The sequence below is a fragment of the Narcine bancroftii genome, chromosome 3 (assembly GCF_036971445.1).
Source record: "Narcine bancroftii isolate sNarBan1 chromosome 3, sNarBan1.hap1, whole genome shotgun sequence".
Classification (NCBI taxonomy): domain Eukaryota; kingdom Metazoa; phylum Chordata; class Chondrichthyes; order Torpediniformes; family Narcinidae; genus Narcine; species Narcine bancroftii.
In genome coordinates, this window is record NC_091471.1 from 236,209,552 (window position 1) to 236,230,325 (window position 20,774).

The following is a 20,774-nucleotide window of genomic DNA, read 5'->3' on the forward strand; positions in this document are numbered from 1 at the left end:
TAGTGAGTTGAGAGGCTGTGTGTAACCCCTGCTACCATTCTACCCTTCCCCAGATCTGCCAGCCCTACCCAGCGCAGCAAGGACAGGAAGAAGAAACGCTCCAAGAAGAAGAGCAGGTAATTCACGCGTCGTCCCCTCCCCCTCGGTGGACCCTTCAACACTCACCAACAGCCTCGGTGCCCCCCCCCCCACTTTAGCACTTGTCCCTCTCCCTCACCGCTCTCCATCGCCCTCAGCGTCCACCATCCCCCTCGGCGTCCACCATCCCCCTCGGCGTCCACCATCCCCCTCGGCGTCCACCATCCCCCTCGGCGTCCACCATCCCCCTCGGCGTCCACCATCCCCCTCGGCGTCCACCATCCCCCTCGGCGTCCACCATCCCCCTCGGCGTCCACCATCCCCCTCGGCGTCCACCATCCCCCTCGGCGTCCACCATCCCCCTCGGCGTCCACCATCCCCCTCGGCGTCCACCATCCCCCTCGGCGTCCACCATCCCCCTCGGCGTCCACCATCCCCCTCGGCGTCCACCATCCCCCTCGGCGTCCACCATCCCCCTCGGCGTCCACCATCCCCCTCGGCGTCCACCATCCCCCTCGGCGTCCACCATCCCCCTCGGCGTCCACCATCCCCCTCGGCGTCCACCATCCCCCTCGGCGTCCACCATCCCCCTCGGCGCCCACCATCCCCCTCGGCGCCCACCACCTGCCTTGGCACCCCCTCCCCCTCAGCCCACCTTTTCCCTCAATGGACCCCACAGCACCCACCAACTGCCTCGGCTCCCCCTTGGCATCACCCTTTTCCTCAGCACCACCTCCCTTCCCCTCAGTGCACCCCTCCCTCCCTCTAGGGCCCTTCTCCCCTTGGCGCCATCCACCCCTTGGCCCCCTCCCACACCCCTCACGGTGCACCCCCTCCCCCTCAGCCCTCCTTTCCCTCGGCACTCCACTTATTACTCCGACCATCCCCATCGCCGACCCACTCCCACTCAGTGCCCCTCGCTGCCGTCCACCCCCTTGGTTCATCCCCTCCCACTCAGCCCCCCTCTCCCTCAGCACTCCTTCCCTGCTCGTTACCCTACCCACCCCCATCACCTACTCTCTCCCCCCATTGGCATATCTCTCCTATGGCGTTCCTTCACAGCATGTCGCCCCACCCACCCCCAGCATTACCTTCGTCATCCATTCCCCAAAGAGTTAAAAGTCCATCCTCTTTCCCTCTCCCCCTCTCCTCCCCTAACCATTCCCCACCTCCCCCTATTCCCTTCACCCCCTCCTCCCTTCACCCCCTCCTCCCCTATTCCCATCACCTCCTCTCCCTCCCCTCCCCATCTCCTCTCCCTCCCCTTTCCCCTCCTCTCCCTCCCCCTTTCCCCTCCTCTCCCTCCCCCTCCCCCTCCCCTCCTTCCCCCTCCCCTCCTTCCCCCTTCCCCCTCCCCCTTTCCCCTCCCCCTCCCCCCTTCCCCCTCCCCTTCTTCCCCCTCCCCTTCTTCCCCCCTCCCACTTCTTCCCCTCCCCTTCTTCCCCCTCCCCTTCTTCCCCATCCCCTCTCCCCCCTCCCCTTCTCCCCCCACCCCTTCTCCCCCCACCCCTTCTCCCCCCTCCCCTTCTCCCCCTCCCCTTCTCCCCCTCCCCTTCTCCCCCTCCCCTTCTCCCCCCTCCCCTTCTCCCCCCTCCCCTTCTCCCCCCTCCCCTTCTCCCCCTCCCCTTCTTCCCCCTCCCCTTCTCTCCCTCCCTTTCTTCCCCCTCCCCTTCCTCCCCCTCCCCTTCTCCCCCCTCCCCTTCTCCCCCTCCCCTTCTCCCCCCTCCCCTTCTCCCCCTCCCCTTCTCCCCCTCCCCTTCTTCCCCCTCCCCTTCTCCCCCTCCCTTTCTTCCCCCTCCCCTTCCTCCCCCTCCCCTTCTCCCCCCTCCCCTTCTCCCCCTCCCCTTCTTCCCCCTCCCCTTCTCCCCCTCCCTTTCTTCCCCCTCCCCTTCCTCCCCCTCCCCTCTCCCCCCTCCCCTTCTACCCCCTCCCCTTCCCCCCTACTCCCCCCTCCCCTTCTCCCCCCTCCCCTTCTCCCCCCTCCCCTTCTCCCCCTCCCCTTCTCCCCCCTCCCCTTCTCCCCCTCCCCTTCTCCCCCCTCCCCTTCTCCCCACTCCCCTTCTCCCCCCTCCCCTTCTCCCCCTCCCCTTCTCCCCCTCCCCTTCTCCCCTCCCCTTCTCCCCCCTCCCCTTCTCCCCCCTCCCCTTCCCCCCCTTCTCCCCCCTCCCCTTCTCCCCTTCCCTTCTCCCCCCTCCCCTTCTCCCCCCTCCCCTTCTCCCCCCTCCCCTTCTCCCCCCTCCCCTTCTCCCCCCTCCCCTTCTTCCCCCTCCCCTTCTTCCTCCTCCCCTTCTTCCCCCTCCCCTTCTCCCCCCTCCCCTTCTCCCCCCTCCCCTTCTCCCCCCTCCCCTTCTCCCCCTCCCTTCTCCCCCTCCCCTTCTCCCCCTCCCCTTCTCCCCCTCCTTCCTCCTCCCCTTCTTCCCCCTCCCCTTCTCCCCCCTCCCCTTCTCCCCCCCCTCCCCCCTCCCCTTCTCCCCCTCCCCTTCTCCCCCTCCCCTTCTCCCCCTCCCCTTCTCCCCCTCCCCTTCTCCCCCTCCCCTTCTCCCCTCCCCTTCTCCCCCTCCCCTTCTCCCCCTCCCCTTCTCCCCCTCCCCTTCTCCCCCTCCCCTTCTCCCCCTCCCCTTCTCCCCCTCCCCTTCTACCCCCTTCCCTTCTTCCCCCTCCCCTCATTCCCATCCCCTACTTCCCCCTCCCCTTCTTCCCCCTCCCCTTCTTCCCCCTCCCCTTCTTCCCCCTCCCCTTCTTCCCCCTCCCCTTCTTCCCCCTCCCCTTCTTCACCCCTTCTTCCCCCTCCCCTTCTTCCCCCTCCCCCTCTTCCACCTCCCCCTCTCCCCCCTCCCCTTCTCCCCCCTCCCCTTCTCCCCCTCCCCTTCTCCCCTCCCCTTCTCCCCCTCCCCTTCTCCCCCTCCCCTTCTCCCCCTCCCCTTCTCCCCCCTCCCCTTCTCCCCCTCCCCTTCTCCCCCCTCCCCTTCTCCCCCTCCCCTTCTCCCCCCCACCCCTTCTTCCACTCTCTCTCCTCCTCTCTCTCCCCCCCCTCTCCCTTCCGCTCTCCCCCTCTCTCTCCCCCTCTCTCTCCCCCTCCCTCTCTCCCCCTCCCTCTCTCCCCCTCCCTCTCTCCCCCTCCTCTCTCCCCCTCCCTCTCTCCCCCTCCCTCTCTCCCCCTCCCTCTCTCCCCCTCCCTCTCTCCCCCTCCCTCTCTCCCCCTCCCTCTCTCCCCTCCCTCTCTCCCCTCCCTCTCTCCCCCTCCCTCTCTCCCCCTCCCCCTCTCCCCCTCCCCCTCTCTCCCTCCCCCTCTCTCCCCCTCCCCCCCCTCTCTCTCCCCCTCTCTCTCCCCCCCTCTCCCCCCTCTCTCCCCCTCCCTCTCTCCCCCTCCCTCTCTCCCCCTCCCTCTCTCCCCCTCCCTCTCTCCCCCTCCCTCTCTCCCCCTCCCTCTCTCCCCCTCCCTCTCTCCCCCTCCCTCTCTCCCCCTCCCTCTCTCCCCCTCCCCTCTCCCCCTCCCCCTCTCTCCCCCTCCCCCCTCTCTCTACCCCCCTCTCTCCCCCCCTCTCTCCCCCTCCCTCTCTCCCCCTCCCTCTCTCCCCCTCCCCCTCTCTCCCCCTCCCCCTCTCTCCCTCTCCCCCTCTCTCCCTCTCCCCCTCTCTCCCTCTCCCCTCTCTCCCCCTCCCCCTCTCTCCCCCCTCTCTCTCTCCCCTCTCTTTCTCCCCTCTCTCTCTCCCTCCCCCCTCTCTCTCTCCACTTCTCTCCCTCCACCCCCACTCTCTCTCCCCCCCCACTCTCTCTCTCTCTCTCTCTCTCTCTCTCTCTCTCCCTCTCTCCCTCTCTCTCTCTTCCACCACCCCATCCTATAGATCTCAGTCCAAATCAAAAAGCAAGAAGAAACATAGGTGAGTCTTGTCTGCTGGGGTTAGGGAGGGTGGAGAGTGATGGTGGTCGAGAGGGGCGTGTTGGCATGAGGGTAGGAGAGAGGGGGGCTTGGGGAGGCAGGTTACAGTGGCCCTTTTAACTCAGGTTCGAACCTTGGTTCTTAGCCTCTGAGAGTGGGCAGCATCTGTGTGGCAGGGCTGGGAGGGGGAAGCCCAGTCAGCCCTTTTCCAGGATGCTATCTCTCACAGCACTCATTGTTCTCTATACACCTCCCAACCAACCAGGTCGCGAAGCCCGAAGAATAGGAAGGAAGCGACGGAGAAGAGGAAATGGTGAGGGGTTTTCAGCTATCCTCCCCAATAGCCCCATCTCCCCCTCCCCACCGTCGCCCCCTCCCATTTCCCCTCCCTGTCTTGCCGTCTCCCCCTCACCCTGTCTCCCCACCCCATATCCACCCTCCACCGTCTCCCCCCGTTGCCCCTTCCCCGTCTTCCCTGTCTCCCCCTCACCCAGCCCCCAATCTCCCCCTCCGCCCAATTTCCCCCTACCATCTCCCCCATTTACCAATCCCATCTTCACCCACCCCCCTCTCCGTCTCCCCTCCCCATCTCCCCTCCCAGTCTCCACCCTCCCCCATCTCCACCCTCCCCCGTCTTCCCCTCTCCATCTCCCCTTCTCCTGACTCCCCCCTCCCCTACCCCCGTCTCCCTGTCCTCACATTCCTCTCCCTGTCATCCTAACCCATCACCGTAACTCCACCCCATTCCAGGGCATTAAAGCCGCCCCCCCCCCCCTTCGTTGTGGGATAAACACCTGCCTCTTGTTGGACGTTAAACATCTCCCCTCCCCCTACCAGAAGGCTGACCCCTCCCCCTGCCTGGAGCCTTTCCCCTCCTTCTGCACGGAGGTTATCCCCTCTCCCTGCCAGGAGTTCTCCACTCCCCCTACTGAAAGAATATACCCTACCCGTGCGGGGAGGTTATCACATCCAGCTACCGAGAGGCTGTCCACTCCCCCTGCTGGGAGGTTAGCTCTTCCCCCTCCTGTGAGGCTATCCCTCCTGACTGGGACATAAACCCCTCCCTGACTGGGACATAAACTCCTCCACCTCCCCCTCCTGGGATGTTAACATCTCGAACCTCTTGGTACGTTCATCCCTCCCAATGTGTGATATTAAGCCCTCCCAACCCTCCACAGCAGCCGCAGCCGGTCTCCACCACGGAAGCAGCGTAAATTACGAAGTCCATCCTTACCACGAATTACCTCCCCATCTCGGAGCCGGTGAGTGGTACCAGATTCTCTGCGCACTGTCGATGTGTCAGGATCGTAGACGCTCCTTCTCATCACGTTTCCTGCCTACTCTGCACACTGTTGCCGTGTCACAGTTGTAGATGTTCCTTCTCGTTACATTCCCCGCCCGCACTGCACACTGTCAACATGTCCGGGTCGTGGATGTTCCTTCTCATCACATTCCCCGCCCGCTCTGCGCACTGTCAACGTATCAGGGTCGTGGATGTTCCTTCTCGTCACGTTCCCCGCCCACTCAGCTCACTGTCAACGTGTCAGGGTCGTGGATGTTCCTTCTTGTCCTGATCCCCGCCTGCTCTGCACACTGTCGAAGGTGTCAGGTTCGTGGATGTCTTGTCATGTTTCCCGCCCGCTCTGCACACTGTTGATACGTCACTGTCGTGGATGTTCCTTCTCATCATGTTCCCCTCCCGCTCTGCACTCTATCGACGTGTCAGGGTCGTGAACGTTGCTTCTCATCACGTTCCGCGCCTGCTCTGCACATTGTCGACCTATAAGGGTCATAGATGTTCCTTCTCGTCATGTTCCCCGACCACTCTACACACTGTCGACGTGTCAGGGTCGTGGGTATTTCTTCTCGTCACGTTCCTTGCCTGCTCTGCACACTGTCGATGTGTCAGGCTCGTAGATATTCCTTCTCGTCACGTTCCCCGCCAGCTCTGCACACTGTCGAATTGTCTGGGTTGTAGATGTTCCTTCTCCTCACGTTCCCCGACCGCTCTGCACACTGTCGACATGTCAGGGTCGTGGATGTTCCTTCCCATCATGTTCCCAACCCGCTCTGCACAATTTTGACGTTTCAGGGTCGTAGATGTTACTTCTCGTCACGTTCCCCACCTACCCTGCACAATGTTGAAACTCCCAAGACCTTAAATATATCTGAATTACTTGTGCACCAGCTCCCAAATCTTGAGTGGAGGGGGATGGGTGGTGGAGGCATACAGTGGTGGGGAAAGTAAGGGGGTTTAGAACCACTTCCATCCTGTCTTTATCTCACTAGCTTCTATTCTGTTTTTACCCCCAACACTACCCAAAAGGTCCAGAAGCCCCTGTACAGAATCCCAGGTCACCAAGGGGAGTACACAAGGGCCAGAGATCAGGGAGGCCAGATCTCCTTGCCTGGAACGCCGGGTGATCCCAGAGAGAGCAGGGAGCGCCACCAGTGTTGGCAGCCGGAGCCCAGGAAAAGGAGCAGTGAGGGTCAGGGGGCAGGTGAGTGTGTGGGGGTGGCAGCAGAGGAAAGAGTGAGTGGGGCAGCATCCAAACAGCTGGAGCGTCCAGCCATGTGGAGTGCACAGCGGCAGAGAGGGGTGTAGGTGATCGGAAAGGGGGCTTACAGAGAAAGGGAGGGGTGCAGGGTACTGGATGGGTTTCCAGAGGGGTGAAGATACTGGAGGGGTTTTAGCTGACAGATGAAGGGACGGGAGGGGTTTTCACAGACGGATGAAGGGGACTGGAAGGGGTTTTGCAGACGGGTGAAGGGGACCGGAAGGGGTTTTGCAGACTGGTGAAGGGGATCGGAAGGGGTTTCGCAGAGACCGGAAGGGGTTTTGCAGATGGGTGAAGAGGAGTGGTAGGGGGTTTCATAGACGAGTGAAGGGATCCAGATGGGGTTTCGCAGATGGGTGAAGGGACTAGATGGGGTCTCGCTGATGGGTGAAGGGGACCGGAGAGGGTTTAGCAGACGAGTAAAGGAACTGGAGGGCTTTTTGCAGACAGGTGAGGGACGTGAGTGGTTTTCACAGACAGATGAAGGGGACCGGAAGGGGTTTTACAGATGGGTGAAGGGGACCGGAGTGAGTTTCACAGACGGGTGAAGGGGTGCAGATGGGGTTTCGCAGACGGGTGAAGGGGACTGGAGGGGATTTAACAGACGGGCGAAGGGACGGGAGGGGGTTTCGCAGACAGGTGAAGGGAACCGGGTGAGGATTTCACAGATGGGTGAAGGGGTCCTGATAGTATTTTGCAGACAGGTATAGGGACCGGATGGGGTTTAGCAGTCGTGTGAAGGGGAATGGAGGGGATTTAGCAGCTGGGTGAAGGGACCATAGGGGTTTTCACAGACAGTAAAGGGATGGAAGTGGGCTTCATAGACGGTTGAAGGGGACCGGAAGGTGTTTCGCAGACAGGTGAAGGGGACCGGAAGGGGTTTTGCAGACGGGTGAAGGGGATCGGAAGGTATTTTGCAGACGGGTGAAGGGGACCGGAAGGGGTTTCGCAGACGGATGAAGGGGACCGGAAGGGTTTTCGCAGACGGATGAAGGGGACCGGAGGGGGTTTTGCAGACAGGTGAAGGGGACCGGAAGGGGTTTCGCAGACGGATGAAGGGGACCGGAAGGTGTTTTGCAGACGGGTGAAGGGGACCGGAAGGGGTTTCGCAGACGGATGAAGGGGACCGGAAGGTGTTTAGCACACAGGTGAAGGGGACCGGAAGGTGTTTTGCAGACAGGTGAAGGGGACCGGAAGGTGTTTTGCAGACGGGTGAAGGGGACCGGAAGGGGTTTCGCAGACGGATGAAGGGGACCGGAAGGGGTTTCGCAGACAGGTGAAGGGGACCGGAAGGTGTTTTGCAGATGGGTGAAGGGGACCGGAAGGTGTTTTGCAGACGGGTGAAGGGGACCGGAAGGTGTTTTGCAGACGGGTGAAGGGGACCGGAAGGGGTTTCGCAGACGGATGAAGTGGACCGGAAGGTGTTTTGCAGACGGATGAAGTGGACCGGAAGGTGTTTTGCAGACGGATGAAGTGGAACGGAAGGTGTTTTGCAGACGGGTGAAGGGGACCGGAAGGGGTTTCGCAGACAGGTGAAGGGGACCGGAAGGTGTTTTGCAGATGGGTGAAGGGGACCGGAAGGTGTTTTGCAGATGGGTGAAGGGGACCGGAAGGTGTTTTGCAGACGGGTGAAGGGGACCGGAAGGTGTTTTGCAGACGGGTGAAGGGGACCGGAAGGTGTTTTGCAGACGGGTGAAGGGGACCGGAAGGGGTTTCGCAGACGGATGAAGTGGACCGGAAGGTGTTTTGCAGACGGATGAAGTGGACCGGAAGGTGTTTTGCAGACGGATGAAGTGGAACGGAAGGTGTTTTGCAGACGGGTGAAGGGGACCGGAAGGTGTTTTGCAGACGGGTGAAGGGGTCCGGAAGGGTTTTCGCAGATGGGTATAGGGGACTGGAAGGGTTTTCGCAGACAGGAGAAGACGAGTGGTTGGGGGTTTCAGAGGCAGCTGAAGGGATCCACATGGGGTTTCGCAGCTGGGTGAAAGAACAGAATCGGGTTTCGCTGACAAGTGGAGGGGACCGAAGGGTTTAGCAGACGGGTGATGGGGTTTCGCAGACTTGTGAAGGGGACTGGAGTGGGTTTCACAGACAGGCGGAAGGGCTTTCGCAGACGGGTGAGGGGGACTGCATGGTGTTTCACATACGGGTGAAGGGGACCAGAAGGGGTTTCGCAGATGGGTGAAGAGGAGCGGTAGGGGGTTTCACAGATAGGCAAAGGGACGGGAGGGTGTTTTACAGACTGGTGAAGGGGACCGGAGGGGATTTCCCAGACAGGTGAAGGGGAACGGAAGGGGTTTCACTGACAGGTGAAGGGGACCGGAGGGGGTTTCTCAGACAGGTGAAGGGGATTGGAGGGGGTTTACCAGACGGTTGAAGGGGATCGGTGGAGGGTTTCGCAGATGCGTGTGGGGACCGAAGGGTGATTCGCAGATGGGAGAAGGGACCAGAGGGTTTTCACTGACAGGCGATGGAGACCGGAGTGGGTTTCACAGGTGGGTGAAGGGGTCCTGATGGTATTGCGCAGACGGGAGCAGGGACCAGATGGGGTTTAGCAGATGGGTGAAGGGGAACGGAGGGGGTTTAGCAGATGGGTGAAAGGACCATAGGGGTTTTCACAGAGAGTACAGGGACAGAAGTGGGCTTTCTAGACGGGTGAAGAGGACCGGAGGGTGTTTCGCAGACAGGTGAAGAGGACCGTAGGGGTTTTTGCAGACGGGTAGAGGGGACTGGAAGTGTTTTTGCAGACGGGTGAAGACGAGCATTTGGGGGTTTCAGAGATGGGTGAAGGGACCGAATCGGGTTTCGCTGACAAGTGAAGGGGACCGAAGGGGGTTTAGCAGCTGGGTGATGGGGCCGTAAGGGTTTTTGCAGACAGTGAAGGGATGGGAGGGGATTCCTTGAAAGGGCGAAGGGGACTGGAAGGGGTTTAGCAGACAGGTGAAGGGGACCGGAAGGGGTTTCACAGATGGGTGAAGAGGAGCAGTAGGGGGTTTCAGAGACAGGTGAAGGGGTTCAGATGGGGTTTCGCAGATGGGTGAAGGGTCCGAATCGGGTTTCACAGACGAGTGAAGGGACCAGAGGGGGTTTCGCAGATGGGTGAAGGGGACCAGAGTAGGTTTCACAGACGCGTGAAGGGGACCGGGGGAGCGTTTCAAAGACGGGTGAAGGGGAACGGAGGGGTTTTCACAGATGGGTGAAGGAGTTTCGCTGATGGGTGAAGGGGACCGGAGTGGGTTTCGCAGATGCGTGAAGGGGGCCTGAGGGGATTTCGCAGATGGGTGAAGAGGACTGGAAGGGTTTTTGCAGACGGGTGAAGACGAGCGTTTGGGGGTTTCAGAGAGAGGTGAATGGATCCAGATGGGGATTCACAGATGGGAGAAGGGACCAGAGGGTTTTCACTGATGGGCGACGGAGACCGGAGGGGGTTTCACAGACGGGTGAAGGGGACCTGATGGTATTTCGCAGACAGGATTAGGGACTGGATGGGGTTTAGCAGATGGGTGAAAGGACTATAGGGGTTTTCACAGACAGTAAAGGGAAGGAAGTGGGCTATGTAGATGGGTGAAGGTGACCAGAGGGTGTTTCACAGACGGGTGAAGGGGACTGGAAGGGTTTTTGCAGACAGGTCAAGACGAGTGGTTGGGGATTTCAGAGACAGGTGAAGGGATCTAGATGGGGTTTCGCAGACGGGTGAAGGGACCGAATTGGGTTTCACTAAAAAGTGATGGGGACGAAGGGGGTTTAGCAGATGGGTGATGAGACCTTACGGGTTTTTGCAGACAGTGAATGGATGGGAGGGGGTTCCCTAGACGGGTGAAGGGGACCAGAAAGTTTTTCGCTGATGGGTGAAGGGTACTGGAGGGGGTTTCCCAAATGGGTGAAGGGGACCGGAAGTGGTTTCGCAGTCAGGTGAAGAATAGCGGTAGCGTGTTTCACAGACGAGTGAAGGGATGCAGATGGGTGAAGGGATTGGAGGGGATTTCGCAGATAGATGAAGGGATGGGAGGGGTTTTCACAGATGGGTGAAGGGGACCTGAAGGTGTTTCGCAGACGGGTGAAGGTGACTGGAGGGGTTTTCACAGACGGGTGAATAGGAGCAGTAGGGGGTTTCGCAGACGGGTGAAGGGAACCCTGGAAGGGGTTTCGCAGACGGGTGAGGGGAGCTGGAAGGGGTTTCGCAGATGGTTGAAGGGGACCAGGTGAAGAGGACAGGTGAAGAGGAGCGGTAGGGGGTTTCACAGACAAGTGAAGGGATCGAATCGGGTTTCGCTGATGAGTGAAGAGGACCGGTGGGGGTTTAGCAGACGGGTGAGTGACCAGAGAGGTTTACGCAGACAATGAAGGGACCGGAGGGGGTTTCGGAGATGGATGGAGGGGACCAGAGGGGGTTTTGCAGACGGGTGAAGGGGACCGGAAGGGCTTTCGCAGATAGGTGAAAGGGACTGGAGGGGGTTTTGCAGATGGTTGCAGGGGTCCTGATGGGGTTTTGCAGATGAGTGAAGGGGACCAGAGGGGGTTTCGCAGATAGGTGAAGGGATGGGAGGGTGTTTCACAGACTGGTGTAGGGGACCGTAGGGGGTTTCACAGACGGGTGAAGGGGACCAGAAGAGGTTTTGCGGATGGGTGAAGGGGACCGGAGAGGTTTTTGCAGTCGGGTGAATGGATGGGAGGGTGTTTCACAGACAGGTGAAGGGGATCAGAGTGGGTTTCGCCAACGGGTGAAGGGACCGGATGGGTTTTCTGAGACTGGTGTAAGGGACTGGTATTTGTTACAGAGACGGAGGAGTGAAGAACACTGTAGGGGGTTACAGATTCAATGAGCTGTGTTGGGTTAGAGATGCAGGGAGGGGTGAATGGGATTATTGGGGGTTATGGATACAGGGAGGGTTGTAGAGGACAGGGAATTACAGATACATGGAGAGGTGAAGGGGTCTGGAGGGGGTTACAGAGACGGGGAGGGGTGTTGGGGACTGGAGGGAGTTGTAGATAAGGGAGGAGTGTTGGGGTTGAGGGAATTATAGATACAGGGAGGGGTGTAGGAGTCTGGAATGGGTTACAGATACCGGGAGGGGTGAAGGGGATTCCAGGTGGTTACAGGCACAAGGAGGGGTAAAGGGGACTGGGTGGTGGGGGGGGGGGGGGAGTGGTTACAGAGGCAGGGAGGGGTGTAGTGGAGTTGAAGTTCTCGTATTACTCACTTTTCTGGTGTTTCTCCTGCACTCTTCCTCTTTTTCTCTCCACCTTCCCTCCCCTCTCTCCTCTTTTCCCCTCCCCTCTCCCTCTAACTCCCTCCACTCGCCGCCACACTCTGTTCCACCTTCTTCTCCTTCCCTCCCCCACACCAAGAAATCCCCTGAGCACAGTCCCCACCCTCTATCCCCACCCCTATCCCGGGGCAAGAGGGCAGAGGGTCCCATTGAATCTCGTTCCCCATCCAGAGCTTCGCACCCCTCCCCATCCCTGAGCTCCGACTCCCCTGGTGGCCCACCCAGGCCGGTGCCATCGACTCTGGAGAGAGGTGAGAGGGCTGGGCGGTCGCAGGCCCAGCCTTCTGACCGGAGGAGCCAAACGCCGCCTCGTCGGGCGAGGTCGTCACCAAGGACCAAGTGCTCCAGCTCGCGGCAGGCAAGCCGGTCACCAGGGCAGAGGGCGTCACCGTTACATGGGAGATCATCGCCAAGGGGTAAGAGCTCGTCGCCAAAACGTGGGAGGTCGTCGTCAAGACAAGAGAGGATGTCTCCAAAGTGTGAAAGTTCATCGCCAGGCCGGGATAAGATGTGGCTGAGGCGCAGGAGATCATCGCCCAGGCGTGGAAGATCATCACCAAGGCGTGAGAGGTCATCGTCGAGACAAGCAAGCATGTCGCCACGAGAGACATTGTCGCCGAGACAAGCAACTGTGTCGCCAAGACGAGAGAGATCATCGCCAAGAGAAGAAAGGTCATCACCAATACAAGAGAGATCGTCGCCAAGGGGAGGAAGATCATCACCAAGACGGGAGAGATCGTCTCCAAGAGGAGGAAGGTCAACACCAAAACGGGAGAGGTCATTGCCAAGGGGAGGAAGGTTGTCGCCAAGGGGTGGAAGGTCATCACCGAGACGGGAGAGGTCGTCACCAAGGCGTGGAAGGTCATCACCAAGACAGGAGAGGTCATCGCCAAAGGGAGGAAGGTCATCACCTCGGCAGGAAAATTCATTGCCAAGGGAACGAAGATCATCACCAAGATGGAAGAGGTCATCGCCAAGGGGGGCGAAGTCATCACCAAGGCGGGAGAGGTCATCGCCAAGGGGAGGAAGGTCATCACCTAGGCGGGAGAGGTCATCGCCAAGGGGTGAAAGGTTATCATCAAGGCAGGAGAGTTCATCGTCAAGGGGAGGAAGGTTGTCACCAAGGCTGGAGAGGTCGTCACCCGTAGGAGGAAGGTTGTCGCCAAAGAACAGGAGGGCAGATATAAGGCAGCACAGCCAGTCCCCCAGACAGCAGAATTCCTCGCCGAGACGGCAGAGCAATTCCCCCAGACGGAGCCCCTCTCCCAGGCGGCCAAGTCCCTCTCCCAGACGGCATACCCCCTCTCCCATACGGCAAAGCCCCTCTCCCACACGGCAGACCCCCTCTCCCAGTCGGCCGAGTCCGTCTCCCAGACGGCCGAGCCCCTCTCCCAGACGGCAGAGCCCCTCTCCCAGACGGCAGAGCCCCTCTCCCAGACGGCAGGGCCCCTCTCCCAGACGGCAGGGCCCCTCTCCCAGACGGCAGGGCCCCTCTCCCAGACGGCAGGGCCCCTCTCCCAGACGGCAGGGCCCCTCTCCCAGACGCCAGGGCCCCTCTCCCAGACGCCAGGGCCCCTCTCCCAGACGCCAGGGCCCCTCTCCCAGAAGCCAGGGCCCCTCTCCCAGGCGCCAGAGCCCCTCTCCCAGGCGCCAGAGCCCCTCTCCCAGGCGCCAGAGCCCCTCTCCCAGGCGCCAGAGCCCCTCTCCCAGGCGCCAGAGCCCCTCTCCCAGGCGCCAGAGCCCCTCTCCCAGGCGCCAGAGCCCCTCTCCCAGGCGCCAGAGCCCCTCTCCCAGGCGCCAGAGCCCCTCTCCCAGGCGCCAGAGCCCCTCTCCCAGGCGCCAGAGCCCCTCTCCCAGGCGCCAGAGCCCCTCTCCCAGGCGCCAGAGCCCCTCTCCCAGGCGCCAGAGCCCCTCTCCCAGGCGCCAGAGCCCCTCTCCCAGGCGCCAGAGCCCCTCTCCCAGGCGCCAGAGCCCCTCTCCCAGGCGCCAGAGCCCCTCTCCCAGGCGCCAGAGCCCCTCTCCCAGACGGCCGAGCCCCTCTCCCAGACGGCCGAGCCCCTCTCCCAGACGGCCGAGCCCCTCTCCCAGGCGCCAGAGCCCCTCTCCCAGGCGCCAGAGCCCCTCTCCCAGGCGCCAGAGCCCCTCTCCCATGCGCCAGAGCCCCTCTCCCAGGCGCCAGAGCCCCTCTCCCAGGCGCCAGAGCCCCTCTCCCAGGCGCCAGAGCCCCTCTCCCAGGCGCCAGAGCCCCTCTCCCAGGCGCCAGAGCCCCTCTCCCAGGCGCCAGAGCCCCTCTCCCAGGCGCCAGAGCCCCTCTCCCAGGCGCCAGAGCCCCTCTCCCAGGCCCCAGAGCCCCTCTCCCAGGCCCCAGAGCCCCTCTCCCAGGCCCCAGAGCCCCTCTCCCAGGCCCCAGAGCCCCTCTCCCAGACGCCAGAGGGCCTCTCCCAGACGCCAGAGGGCCTCTCCCAGACGCCAGAGGGCCTCTCCCAGACGCCAGAGGGCCTCTCCCAGACGGAGCCCTTCCCCAAGTCAGAGCCCCTCTCCCAGAAAAGAGATGGCTGAGGATAGCCCATCCCCCAGACGGACCCACTCTCCCAGACACAGCCCATCTCCCAGGTGGACCCACTCTCCCAGATGGCAGACGACCAAGGATAGACCCTCTCCCAGACGGAGCCTGTCCCCCAGACACACCCACTCTCCCAGACAACAGACAGCTGAGAGTAGCCCCTCTCCCAGACGGAGCCCCTCTCCCAGACGGCAGACGGCTGAGGACAGCCAGTCCCAGCCCAGCCGGTGGGATAAGAGAGTGGGTCGGGCGAGAGAGAAGTGTTCAGCCCCTCCCCCTGCCATTCCCGGGACACCTGCTTGGGGGGACGCCTCGCCCAGACGTCTGCCCGGAACCAGAGGGAGGCGAGTGGGCTCCTCCTCCCCCTCCACCTCGCCCTCCTCCTCTTCTTCCTCTGCCTCCTCCACCTCCACTGGCTCGCCTGCCTCAAGGCGCAGCAGGACACCGGGCGTCAGAGACAGTGATCGCCGGAGGCGGTGAGTACCAAGACCTGGGGAGGGAGGGCATTGGCATTCATCCCCCCACCCCGAGGTGCCGGTGTTTGGGGCAGAAGGAGGGGGGAGCACCATTTGGGTGGGAGGACAAGGGGGGTGGGGGTGGGGATGGGAGGGTAGGGGTTTTGGACGGCAAAGGGGGTGCACCGTTTGGGGGAGGACAGGAGGGAGGGGGCTGGACAGTGGGACAAAGGGAGGACCTGGATCTTTCAGCCACAGACTAACCCCCTGCTCCCCCTGTGTTCCAGTGGAGACCCCAGCCCCCCGGTGCGGAGAGGTACAACCCGGACATGGGACAGGGGGAGCAGGATGGGGCGAAGGGGCGCCTCACCCCCCCGGAGCCGGCATTCCCGAAGCCGGGAGGGGAGACATGGTAGGGGCAGTGCATCCCCCTCACCCTCCTCCGGCACCACCTCCTCCTCCTCCTCCTCCTCCTCCTCCTCGCCCCGTCCTCGCCGCAGACAGAGGGACCGTCCCAGAGGGACCACTTCCCCACCTCGTCACCGGTGAGTGGGGCAGCGCGGGAACAGGGTTCCTCAACGCGCTCTCCCTACTCAGGTCTGCATTCCCAAACACATTCTTCCTGTGTGGACCAGGATTCCTCCTTGCGGTCTCCTTGCGCAGGTCTGCGCTCCCCGACATGGGAGTACTGTGGTTACTCAACACGATATACCTGTGCAGGACTGGAGTTTCCCAACGCAGTCTCTCTGCGCGTGACCGGTGATCCTCTACGTGGACTCCCTGCGTGGGATTGGGGGTTCCATAACACAAGGACTGGGGTTCCTCAATGGCATCTCGCTGCATGCAACCGGGGTTCCTCAATGCAGTCTCCCTGTGCAGGACTTTGGTTCCTTAACGCTATCTCTCTACATGGGACTGAGGTTCCCCAACGCAGTCTCCCAGCGCAGAACTGGAGTTCCTTAATGCCATCTCTCTACATGGGACTGGGATTCCCCAACGCAGTCTCCCTGCGCAGAACTGGGGTTCCATAACACCGTGTCTCTACATGTGACTGGGGTTCCTCGTTGCAGTCTCCCTGCGCAGGACTGAAGTTCCCCAATGCAGTCTCCCCACTCACAGGCTTGTTTCTGGCATGCAGGTCAATCTGACCCCTCTCCAGACCAGGGAGCGCAGGACAAGGCGAGCAGTGTGCCCCACACGTTCATAGAAACTACAGCAGTACAGACCCTTCGCCACTCCATGTTGTGCCAGCCAATATATTCCTAAAAAAATGTACTCACCCCTCCCTATCCCATAACCCTCTGTTTTCCTTCCATCCATGAGTCTGTCTAAGAGTCCCTTAAATGCCCCCAATGATACAGGCCCCCACCACTACCACGTCTGGCCAGGTGTTCCAGGCCCCCACCACTCTCTGTGTAAAAACCTTCCCCTGACATATCCCCTGAACTCCCCTCCCTTCACTTTGTACAGATGTCCTCTGGTATTTGCTCATCCTGCCCTGGGAAACAGGCACTGACCGTCCACCCCGTCTACGCTTATCAGTCTCCTCTCATCCTTCTATGCTCCAAAGAAAAAAATCCCAGCTCTGCGAACCTTGCCTCATTAGACATGTTTTCCAATCCAGGCACCATCCTGGTGAATCTCCACAGCTTCCCCATCCTTTCTATAATGAGGTGCCCAGAACTGAACACAATATTCCAAGTGTGGTCTCACCAGTGATTGGTAGAGTTGCAACATGACTTCTCCTCTCCTGAACTCAGTCCCCCGATTAAAGAAGCCCAGCGTCCCACAGGCCTTCTTAACTCTCCTATCAGTCCGTGCAATGACCTTGGGGGATGTATGGATTTGGACCCCAAAGTCCCTCTGTTCATCCACACTCTTAACCCAGGACTCAGCCTCCTGGTTTGTCCTTCCAAAATGCATCACCTCACACCTGGACTGAACTCCATCGGCCACTTTTCCGCCCAACTCTGCATCCTGTCGATATCCTCTTGTCACCTTCGACAACCTTCAGCTCCATCCACAACTCCTTCAGCTCCATCCCCACTTCCTCCAACCTTCAGCTTCATCCACACTTGCTCCAACCTTCAGCTCCATCCACACCTCCTCCAACCTTCAGCTCCATCAACATCTCTTCCAACTTTCAGCGCCATCCCCACCTCTTCCAACCTTCAGCTCCATCCCCACCTTCTCCAACCTTCAGCTCCATCCCAACCTCCTCCAACCTTCAGCTGCATCCGCATCTCCTCCAACCTTCAGCTGCATCTACACCTCCTCCAGCCTTCAGCTGCATCCGCACCTCCTCCAGCCTTCAGCTGCATCCGCACCTCCTCCAGCCTTCAGCTGCATCCGCACCTCCTCCAGCCTTCAGCTGCATCCGCACCTCCTCCAGCCTTCAGCTGCATCCGCACCTCCTCCAACCTTCAGCTCCATCCACACCTCTTCCAACCGTGTCACCTGCAAACTTACTGACCCATCCTTCCGCCTCTTCATCCAGGTCCTTTATAAAAATCTCAAAGTGCTGGGGTCCCAGAACAGATCCCTGCGGCCCCACACGGCGACTCTCTGCTTTCTACCTGCCAGCCAATATTTGATCCACACGGCCAAGGTTCCACTGATCCCAAGCCTCATGACTTTCTGTAATTGTCTTTCATGGGGACCTTTTCAAATCCTGGCTAAAATCCACGTCGACCACATCTACCGCCCGACCCTCATCAATTTTTTTTGTTACCTCCTCAAAAATCTCAATTAGACTCGTGAGGCCCAAACTTCCCTTCACAAAGCCTTGCTGACTATCCTTGAGTTGTCGGGATTTCTCCAAATGCTCATCGATCCTGTCCTTCTGAATCCTCTCCAATAGTTTCTCCCTGCCCCCCCCCCCCCCACTGACGTTTGACTCACTGTCTAAAATCTAAAATTCCCAGGGTTCCTATTACTTGCTTCAGACAAGGGGACCACATTTTCCGTCCTCCAACCCTCTGGCACCTCCCCTGCAGCCAAAGAGGATTCAAAGATCGTAACCACTGCCCCAGCGATCTCTTCCCACAGCAGTTTAGGGTAGGTGGCGCCCGAGCCCAGGGCAGGTGGTGCCCGAGCCTGGAGTAGGTGGCGCCCGAGCCCAAGGTAGATGGCATCCAAGCCTGGGGAAAATTTTGTCCGGCCTCAGGGACTCATTAACTCAAGGTTTATAGGCAGATCCTCCTGCATCTCCTCACGTCCAGACACCGGCCTGTTCAAATTCAGCCTCAACCTGATCGAGGTCCTTTTCCCTTGTAAATATTGGCGTAAACTGTTCGTTTCGAAGTTCCCCAACCCCTTCACCTCCAGGCACATGTGATCTCCTTTAGCGGCCCCACCTTCATTCTCGTTATTCTTCGGTTCTGCACATACCCATCGAATGACTTGGGGTTCTCCTTCACCCTACATGCCAAGGCCCCCTCGTGGCCCCCTCCAGCTCTCCAAAATCCTTTCTGAAGCTCCTTCCTGGCTACTTCTCATGGGCCCTTCCTGGTTCCTGTATCTAACATGTTTAGTAGTGGAGAGAAGCGTTGCTCTCAGTCCGGGGACACCCCTTGGACAGCGCATGTGCAGGAACAGTAACAGGTGGTGTCATACCTGGCCCCAACGTGACACCCATTTCTTCCCCCCCCCCTCCCCCAACCCCACCTTCTTCTGCAGCCGGAGCCCCCGGAAGCCGGCTGACTCCCTCAGGGACTCCCGATCCCTGAGCTACTCTCCAGATGAGCGACGGAGGCATCACAGATCCTGGGAATCTGGCAGGCAGCGGTACAACACTCCCGGCATGAAAGAGGGGACAAGGGGTCATAGCGGGGGGAGGGGCACATTGGGCGCAGGTGTGGAGTCACTCCAGGCATGGGGGGTTAATATGGAGGGGGGTGAGGGACCAGTGACAGGGTGGTGAAGGGTCGCAGTGGGGGTGAGGGGTCTCATTAGGATGAGGGGTTGCAGTGTGCGGTCATGGAGAGGCGATGCGATGGAGGTGATGGGACGCGATGAGGGTGAGGGGTCACAGTAGAGATGAGAGGTTGCAGTGGGTGAGGGGTCATGGTCCAGGTGAGGGGTCAAAGGTCATGGTAAGGGGTTGCAGTGGGCGGTAGGGGTGAAGGGTCGCGGTGGAGAAGAGAGGTTGCAGTGGGGGTGAGGGATCGTGCTGCAGGTGAGGGGTCAAGGAGCACATGAGGGGTCATGGTGAAGAGTGGGAGTGAGTGGTTGTAGTGGGCAGTCACAGTGAGGGGATGCGGTGGGTGGTTGCAGTGAAAGGATGCAGTGGAGGTGAGGGGTCGTGGTGGGGGTAAAGGGTTGCAGTGAGGGGTCACGGTGGAATGAGGGGTCATGGTGGAGGTGAGGAGTTGCAGTGGGCATGAGGGGTCATGGTCCAGGTGAAGGGTCACGGTGAAGGGTGGGGGTGAGGGGTTGTATTGGGCTGTCAGGGTGAGGGGAGGCGGAGGTGGTGAGGGGTCACATTGGGGGTGAGGGGACGCGGTGGGCAGTTGCAGTGAAGGGATGCGGTGAGCGTGAGGGGTCGCGGTGGGGGTGAGGGGACAGTGGGAAGTTGCAGTGAAGGGACACGGTGGGCGTGAGGGGTCGCAGTGAGGGTGAGGGGATGCGGTGGGTGTGTAGCGACGCAGTGGGGATAAGGGGTCACGTTGAGACTGAGATTGGGTCTACACGTTCCCCTTTTCGTCCCAGCAGGAAGTGGGACCGCCGGCGCCAGCGTTCCCCCAGTCGGTCACCGCCCCGAAGGAGACGTCGCCGCTCCCCCAGTCCCCGCGACCGGGGTCGCTACCGCAGGTCAGGACGTGATCCCCATCCACCGCACCCCCTCACCCCTCGACGCTCTCCACACGCTTCCCTCACCCTCCCCAACACACAGACCCCAGACCCCATTTCCCCCCCCCCCACCATGGACCTGATCCCCTCCCCCATCAGTGACACCGACTCTGACTCCTCCCCAAATGGACTGTCCCCTTCTTACCACGAACCCCATTCCCTCCCCAGTCCACGCACCCCTCCCACTCCTCTCCACCCACCAATGTCCTCTGACTCTGCCCTTGCTCACATGGTCCTTCCCTACACCCCACCCACCACCCACCACCCACCCCCATGGTTTTGTGTGGTACCAGTGTCCACCTCTGATCTGTCTCTCATCTCTTGCAGGTCTCCTTAGACGTCTGGCCCATCCCGAGTTGTCACATGCAGACACTGAGGATCCCTCCGTCTCTACCCCCAGCCGGGACAGTGAAGCGTTTCCCATGTATTATTCCCCCACAGCCCCCCCCTCCTTTGGTTTTTTAAAATTCCCTCCATCCCCACTCTTTGAACAGTAGGCATGTTGGCGAGAACTCCGGCCACTTGGTTCCAGCCACAGGGAGAGGATCGCAGCAACCTCCTGACTCGCTTTGGCACAGCGAGAGATTTATGGCCGGGAGCTTCGTTGGCAACAGTGCTGCCACTTGTGTAGAGGTTGTAGGCTCCATAGCCAAGTTCTCGCCTACTTCCCTGTTTGCTGAATCACTCAACATCTTTCACAGCACAAATTAAAGTTAAAGGTTTGAACTAGGTTTTCTTAAACAAGTGAATGTTGTTGGCGTGAAGTCATTTGATTGTGAATATTTTTAACTGACCAGGGTCTCTCTGACCCTCTCTCTCATGGGAATATTTGAACACTGACCCCCTCTCAGGGGGATATCTGTATATGTATTGGTGTCCCTCCATCCCCCTCTCATCAGATCTCTGTACACTGACTGGAGTCCCTCCGTCCTCATCTCTCAGAGGGATATCTGTACACTGACCTGTGTCGGTCCATCCCTCTCCAGGGGGTTATCTGTACACTGACTGCGGTCTCTTCATCCGTCTCTCTCAGTCAGGGGATTATTTGTACTCTGACCAGGGTCTTTCTGTTTGGGATATCTGTACCCTTATTAGGGTCTTCCTGTCCTCTCAGTATGA

At 60.4% G+C, this 20,774-nt stretch overlaps 1 protein-coding gene across 7 annotated transcripts in view; it reads left to right on the plus strand.

The window, feature by feature from the left end:
* srrm2 (serine/arginine repetitive matrix 2) overlaps nucleotides 1–20,399 on the plus strand; it is an 86,850-nt gene extending 66,451 nt beyond the window's left edge. Inside the window, exons 6-15 of one of the 7 annotated variants that reach the window (XM_069927105.1) lie at nucleotides 54–116; nucleotides 3,924–3,959; nucleotides 4,224–4,271; nucleotides 5,137–5,220; nucleotides 6,285–6,459; nucleotides 11,866–14,825; nucleotides 15,092–15,349; nucleotides 18,483–18,590; nucleotides 19,515–19,616; nucleotides 19,983–20,399. In XM_069927105.1, coding sequence (XP_069783206.1) covers nucleotides 54–116; nucleotides 3,924–3,959; nucleotides 4,224–4,271; nucleotides 5,137–5,220; nucleotides 6,285–6,459; nucleotides 11,866–14,825; nucleotides 15,092–15,349; nucleotides 18,483–18,590; nucleotides 19,515–19,616; nucleotides 19,983–19,992 — 3,844 coding nt within the window. In that variant the 3' untranslated portion in view covers nucleotides 19,993–20,399. Of the gene's footprint in view, nucleotides 1–53; nucleotides 117–3,923; nucleotides 3,960–4,223; nucleotides 4,272–5,136; nucleotides 5,221–6,284; nucleotides 6,460–11,865; nucleotides 14,826–15,091; nucleotides 15,350–18,482; nucleotides 18,591–19,514; nucleotides 19,617–19,982 lie in introns of those variants that run through there. The other 6 variants (XM_069927106.1, XM_069927107.1, XR_011354252.1 and 3 more) reach the window with 6 other exon arrangements.
* The last annotated feature ends 375 nt before the right edge of the window (nucleotides 20,400–20,774 follow it).